Source organism: Galeopterus variegatus, unplaced genomic scaffold, assembly GCF_000696425.1.
Source record: "Galeopterus variegatus unplaced genomic scaffold, G_variegatus-3.0.2 Scaffold9, whole genome shotgun sequence".
Classification (NCBI taxonomy): Eukaryota; Metazoa; Chordata; class Mammalia; order Dermoptera; family Cynocephalidae; genus Galeopterus; species Galeopterus variegatus.
Window position 1 is genome coordinate 944132 of NW_007726120.1, and position 7749 is coordinate 951880.

Sequence of the window (7749 nt, forward strand, 5' to 3'; positions counted from 1 at the left end):
GGCAACGGATCGCAACCCGAAGTGTTGCCCCCGCACCGGGCCGGGGACCGGCAACGGGATTGCAAGCCTCGGCGTTGCTCCCCCGCCTCGCTCAACCAGTGAGCGGGAGCCGGTCTGTATGTGGGATCCGAACCCTCGGACGGGAGGGCCGCCGCGCTTCCCAAGCGGCGCACTATCCAGTGCGCCACCGGGCCGGCCCCAAGTGCAGGGGCTTTTTGATAACTATTATCAACCAGGTACATAGCCACATAGTAAGAATTTAATAAATATTTACTGAAGGAAGAAAGGAGGAAGAAAGGAAGTGTAAAGGAGGAAAGGATGAAGGAAGGATCGACGCAGGTGCTGAATGAAGATGCAGAACCAATTAAGGCACAAAAATTTGAACATTTGGTAAAACAGATAATGACAGTAACCAGAATAGACTATGTTTCTTTAACAATGGTTACAAATGATGTAATTGAGGTTGATAAAAGTGTGAGGGAAATTTGCTCTTGTTCCTACTATACACTCATTCACTATCATGGTTGCATATTTACTTCTAGAATCAGAATAGTCATTTTATAACAATCTTGTAATAAATAGTCGGAAAACCAACAAAAACAGACAAATTAAACTAGCAATGTTACCATTAATCTCAAAGACATTTTATAAATATTTAAAAATAAGAATGACATTTTCTTTAAAATCAACCATTAGAAATAGCATGTAGACAATTCACATAAAAAGGATATGAATGTACCAAAATCTTAATAGCAATTTTCCTAACAGGGTTTAGTGGAGTTAAAATATACAAGGCAGAGGTGGCACTGAATCGAAAAATCGCCTTCCCTTTATTCAACACTATAAAAGTCTGAAAAAGAAAATATGAGAAAGAAATTACTAAATTAGACATGTGGCTTATTTGAGGAGCTTATACATATGAAAAACTCTTTTTTACATGATTTGTTCACTTAAACTTCTTTGCTTCTTTTCTTTTTTTTTTTTTTTGGCGGTAGCTGGTATGGGGACAAACTTGTTTTTTTAAACCAATTGGTATATCCTAACTATAAACATGTTGTTTCTCCCCTAATTAACATATACTGTAATTACAAATAAATATAAGACTTATTATTATCTAATATGTCTCTAAGACTTCAACTTGCTGATACAAACTGATAATCCCACACAAAATTTTTTTACCAAACTGTAAGGTAGTTCTAGATTCCAATTATTTTGGGGGGAGTGGGGGTGTTGGCTATATTTATTACATTATGTGGAGTGATGGTTTCAAGGTGATGGTATGCACCTGTCAAAACATATCAAATTGTACACTTTATCTTCAGTTTATTATGTCAGTTATACCTCCAAAAGCTTTTAAAAGTGAGAATAAAAAGAACTACATTAACCATTTATTAAAATCTTACTATAAATATTAGGAAACTATTACAAAGTAGTAGAATCAAATTCTATTTAAAATTTACCATCTGTCTCCAGCTTTGGTAACTTTTCAAATTATTCTGTACACATTGCTATTAAAGTAATCTCTCATAAATATTTTAATTACATCAGATCTTTTAACTCCAAAGTTTATGGTGGTTCTCTATTGTTCCTATCGTAGTTCTTCTGATTAAAACGTTCAAACAGGTTTAATAACCTGCTATTGCTGATTCTATAAATCTGCTGGAAAGGAACCAGCTTCACAGCTAATACTGAAAAAGGACAACTGCATTGAAAGTCAGTCTGAAATTCATCATTTCAAGGGGCATTGGGCAGCTAAAATTCTGTGATCTAAAACTTACAATCATCAACTTAGCATTTAAGCTATGCTACCCAGTACCTACCACGTCCCTCTAGGATCTTCTTTTATTATTTTTTCCTACCAGCGTCATCTCTATTTCAGCCAATTCAATCATCTTGTCAATTCCACTCACAACCTGTCAGACTCTCCCTTTGACTCTGAAAATAAGTATCAGAATCCTAAAGGGAGGAGAGCCCTAAGAGGTCATCTAATGCAAACTCCCTCCCATTTCAGGGAAGTGTCTCCAGAACAGAGCTATCAATGAGGTCCCACCTACAAGGACCCAGTATTATTAGAATGCCCTGGGGAGATTTTTAAATCACCAATATTTAGGTCCAAACCCTAATTGAATTAGAATTTCTGAGGGATGAGAACTAACTTGTGTATTTTTAAAATTTCCTCAGTCAATTCTAATATGCAGTAGGTTGACAATGCGGCTCTCTGGGAATGTTCTCAGCTATCAAAGTCTCCTCCTCTATCATGTCTTTCCAAATAAATCACACTGCCTTCTGATCATTCCTTAATTGTTTCCCTTTACCAGTAAGTCTTAGTATATTAATTTTCACTCTTTTATATGTTGCTTGTAATTATAGTCAAGTAGCAATTTACGTTAGCATTCATTCCTGTGAGGAATAGGTTAGAAGTTGTTATAAACCACTGAGTATAAAGAGCCTGTACTCTACTTTTTTCTCCATTTTTTTTTACAGTATTTAATAGCATGGTTTGCAAATAAACACTTGTTTTAATTAAATGTGGGTTTACTTTTATGATGCCATTTACCTTTAAAACACCTATTCTATATATCCATTTACTTAATAGTATGTTTTTCCTTTTAACTAAGGGCTGTATCCCATACATTCATTTTCAGACAACAGGCTCTGTTTGAATAGGTAGACAGACATATTTATATTGTGAGTATAAAGGGCAGGAAAAAACATTTCTCTGTTCATTGCCCTTTTGTATTTAAGACTGTGGAGCCAACCATTACTTGACTAACCATTCTCCATGAACTGCACTCTATAAATCTGAGCAATTCTGTGAAGAGGGCAAGTAAACTATTTTTTACTCGCAGTAGCATTACCTGCAAGGGATGGTGGCCCTTGGGAAGACTGCCCGTGAAGCACAGAAGCATTAAAGGATTGTCTCGAATTCATTCACAGGATTAGATTATTTAGTATTACAGTCAAACAATCAAAATCCATTTAGGCATTCAAGGACAGCAGTAACATGTAAAAGTTCACCATAACTTAAGGTGCATTTACTCATGCTTTTTTGGAACAATTTCCCTGAAGAAGCAATTTCTGCTTGCAACAATAGGAGAGGACTTTATTTTGAAATATCTCCTAAAACAGTGAATGGAAATGAACTGTCCCTTTAAACATAAAACCCTTTGCTCCTCCTGCAAGATTAGCCTTTTTTGTACTAGTGGAATTAAAGCTGACATGCCAAGAACTTCTTCATTGAATTTATAGGTTCTGGAACAAAGCAGGCCTCAAGGACACAATCTCAGTTTATTTCTGGAGCACAACACCTGATGCAAAGAAAACCTTGAGTTCTGAGAAACTGAGGAATAAAATACTAATGTTGTGTATAGTGAAAGAATTACAAGAAAGAAGCTTGATATCTGGAGCTCTGATGTTACTGAAGGTATACCTAAACTGAAAATTACTTGAGAGAATGACAGATGATTGCAAGAAAGATAAATAGCACCAATCCTAAAGTCAGGTTTCCAAGTAATAAGTAATAATGTGATTTAAAAAAAATAGTACTACATATTGCTACTAGCATTATGAATGATATAGCTGGAAGCATATTAAGCCAGTTATTTTCTACTGCTCAATGCTACTAGCTTCTTTTTCCCAGGTAAATGCACATCTTATAAGTTCACTAAAATCTTTACTACTTTGCAGCAAGAATAAGCTTTACATCTCAGTGAGTAGGACCATATCAACCAAAGAATTCAAAAAATGATACAACCATTTTTTTAACACTCTCTTTTATTGTATTAATAAATACCATTTATAGTTTCTCATAGCAGGTAAGGGCTCTGACTCTGGAGCCTGCCTGCCTGGATTCAGATCCTGGATTCACCACTTAAGGAGTGTGACCTTGCATAAGTTACTCAACCTCCCTTGGCTTCACTGTTCCATCTGTAAACTGAGGCTAACAATAGTACCTGCCTCACGGGTGCACTGAATATTGAGTTAAAGCACTCAGGCAATGTCTGATACAGCACGAGCACAACGAGTGTTAGCTCTTATTGTCGCTGTAACAGTTCTTAAACTATTACCCTTGTCAACTTAAATGCCATTAAAATACTTTGTGATGTTACTCATCTGATTAAATTAGGTATTTAAAATATATTGCTGATTAATGGCAGCAAAAAATTACGTAATGGTTTACAGTTTTAAAATGCCTTTTACCTGCATTATTTCATATAATTAACATAGCTTTATATAATATTTTTAAATTCCAGAACTTCTTCCATTAGCTCCTCTATCCTAAGAATTACAAACTACCTTTTCCTTTAATAGCAGCTCAATCTTCATCTTTACAGATACTTCATAAAGGAAAGCAGTGCAGCCAACAGTAAAGAGACTGGCTAAGTGTCTCCCAAGATGGTTCATGATCAGTATGAGTAAATCAGAGTCCTAGTCTGATAAAAGTCTCAGCCATGCAGGCAATAAAAACTGACTTTGCACACAGAGAACCATTCTGTTTCCTAGTGGCAGACTCACATTAACCAAACTTGAAAGGCTGGCATAAAACCAGAACGCCAATCTATTTATTTATAGTGAGATATGTTACTTTCACATGAACTGCAAAATTGCAATGGCATAACCAGCACATTCTTCCCTTTAAGCAGAACCAGGGGAAAACAAATTGCAATCAGATGGCTCCCTGCTGAACATGGAGTCCAAACCAGGTGGCTTAATCAAATGATGTAGAATGTGTAATGACATCTGTTAGGTAGCCCAGTGTACCCCCTCCACAATGAGCTGGACTTGCCATTGGGAGGAAAATGCTTTCAGTGCTACTACTAAAGTTCCATCTCCATTGGAAAATACTAATGTCTGTCTCTATTATTCTCTTTTTTTCCTTCTTAATCATACCAGGCTGATCAATTCCCTTTTTTAAGGACAGATACTTTTAATCATGTCACAGTAAATTATGCCTCTGTCTCTTGAAAATATCTTTGCCAACAGACCCTTTGGATCAGTAGTTCTCAAAGAATTCCCCTCACCACCACCACTTTCTTGAGGGATGTCTCATTGACATCATTGTAAGTATACAGTAACTAAATTACAAAATTTTCTTTATTGGTTCTATAATAAAATACTGAAATTATTTTTAGAAGTATAGTATATGAATATATACTAAATGCTACCTTTCATGAAACTAATATAAAAGGGAAAAAAGAACCTGTTTAACTATTTCAATTTGTTTTTATGACTTTAAATAAAATTTTGTTGTTGTTGTTACTCAAAGTGTGGCCCATGTACTAACAGGATGAGTATCACCTGATGGCTTGTAAGAAATGCAGGATTTTTGGCCCCACCCCAAATCTATGGAATCATAATCTTCATTTTAATAAGATCCTCAGGTGATGAGTATGTATATGCAAGTTTGAGAAGTACTCCTTTAGAACAGGGCTAATTCCATGTCTGAATGGTTAACTCTCATTTCCTTTAGTTATCAGTGATCTTATAAAATTAAATTGTGTACTGCTTAAAGAATGCAATTTATTCAGCCACTGCTTTTAAAAGAGTCTGCTTTGACTAATAAAAGTGTTCAGTATCTTCCTTAATCCGTAAGTCATCAACGAATGGTGATATTAATTTATCTTTAGTTTCTACATGGAACTGTTTTTATATTTGTGAATGTTAAATAAAAATTGTGGTTATAAGATGCCAAAATACCCAATTATAAAGTGTAGAGTTTATCACCCATTTTTTATACCATCCCAGCTGGTTTAACTACAGAAGCTAGCTAATTCTGACAGAATTATGTAGTTATTTTAGCATTAGGAAGACACAGTCATAACTGTTGATTTAAATGATGTATAGATGGAGAAAACTTGTGTTTCTTTTTGGTCTTCTAATCTAGACTTTTTTTTCCCCTCAGGGTGGTATTTTAATAATTTGTGGATGTTCCAGAATCTAGCCTGTCACAGACTAAGTAAGGTTAGGAGAAGATACTAGTCATATTCCAGGTTAGTGCTTCTCCATGTATCATCTGCCTATTGAAGGATTCTAAAGTAGAAAACTATTTACAGTCCTCTAGAATACAAATTACTTTGGAGAAACCACAAACCAAAAAACTGACAAATAAGGACAATAACTGTCTGTAATTCTTCTTTCGCAAAGCTATTATTCTGTTGTCTATTGTATGCTTAGATATGTCAGCAATAGCAGATATTCAATTTTAATTCTATCTATTTCAATTTCTGTGAAATTGTAGAAATTGTTCATCTATTCATATATCCTCATTGTGGCCAACTTTTGACTTCATTTCTTTTTTTTTTTTTTTTTTCTCTTTTTTTGTCTTTTTTCGTGACGGGCAATGGATCGCAACCCTCATTGTCGCGCCCGTACCGGACCGGGACCAGCAACGGGATCGCAACCCTGGGTGTTGCGCCCGCACCTCGCTCAGCCAGTGAGCGGCCGGTCTGTACGTGGGATCCGAACCCTTGGCGGGAGCGCCGGTGCACTCCCAAGCAGCGCACTGTAGCAGTGCGCCACCGGGCCGGCCCCTTGACTTCATTTCTTATAAAAATTTTTGTTTCTTATGCTGTGCTTAAAAGTAAGTGGTAATAAAGAGTATTATAAAATCTTTAATAGAAGAAAAATTATGGTACAGTATGTATATAAGCCCCAGAAAAATATATTATAGTTAAGGGTTTAACTTATTGGAAGTGTGAAATCAACACTCACTTTTTTATTGATGTAGAACTGGTCCAGGTCCTCCAGGGGCTCTGACACCATCTCTGGAGGAATGTCTCCATAAATAAATGGAAGGTTCTTTCCAGCTTCCAAGTCACTGTTTGGCTTTGGTTTGTTCTCATCATCATTGTCTTGTTCTCTTTTGGACTTCTTGGCTTTCTCTTCTGCAGCACGTTTTTCGATAGCAGCAAGAGATTCTCTAGTAAAAAGGCGGAAGCTTTCAGGTCCTGGGGGTACCAGCAGTGTCTGCGCCATCTTTTCATCCTGCACATTTAATTACGTTTAGCTTCTTGCATAAGAATTGCCTACAAGAACAGACAAAAATGCATAAGAGTTTGGAAAGCAAGTGATAGAGAGGAAATAAGAAAATCAAACAAAATGCCATTTAATGTTATTTTAGTAATTTTTTAAAGCTATAAACACTAAGTCATGCTTTTAGTGCTGCACTACAAATTTTAACTTGGAAACATCATCATTCAATCTAATTTTCAATGAGCCAACTTTATAAATCTATCAAAAATCTGTTCTAAGACCTTTGAGCCAAATAGATATTATAGTATACTTTTGTTAAGAGAGTAATGCCAGTAATGCTTGTCAATAAAATTGGTTAAGGACTCATTATCCACACCCCCAACCCTGCTTTTTGACAACTTACTAACGCCCCAAACAAAGAAGTACCAGTAACAAGGCAATTATTGTGATACATCCCTGACTCATAAAATCTCAGGAGAGGAAAGTAAGTTTTGCCTAACCCAACTACTGTTCTGGTTGTCAGCATCATCGACAGCTGTTCCAGAAAAAAATCTGATCACCAGCAGTGACAGGGAAGCCCCTGCCTCCAGGAAATTCTGTCCATATTTGGTAAGTATTTCCTTTCTTTTGTTAAGCCAAGCTCTGTTTTCTTTTAGCTTTTCACCTTGGATCTTTCTGAGGCATCTTCCAAGGCAATGGAGAATGTGTTTATTTCCTCTTCCTATCTGCTGCCCTTCAACTACTCCAAGACAATTTTAATATTCTTCCTGAATCTTC

General features: G+C 36.1%; 1 protein-coding gene across 4 annotated transcripts in view; it reads right to left on the reverse strand.

Moving 5' to 3' along the window:
- The window catches only part of SCN3A (sodium channel, voltage-gated, type III, alpha subunit), an 87444-nt gene extending 80426 nt beyond the window's left edge, over positions 1-7018 (reverse strand). For all 4 annotated transcript variants that reach the window (XM_008584281.1, XM_008584142.1, XM_008584340.1 and 1 more), the window contains exons 1-2: positions 6712-7018; positions 732-850 (exon numbers count right to left, since the gene is read on the reverse strand). In XM_008584281.1, the coding sequence (XP_008582503.1) occupies positions 732-850; positions 6712-6975 (383 nt within the window). In that variant the 5' untranslated portion in view covers positions 6976-7018. The remainder of the gene's footprint in view (positions 1-731; positions 851-6711) is intronic.
- Positions 7019-7749: the final 731 nt, after the last annotated feature.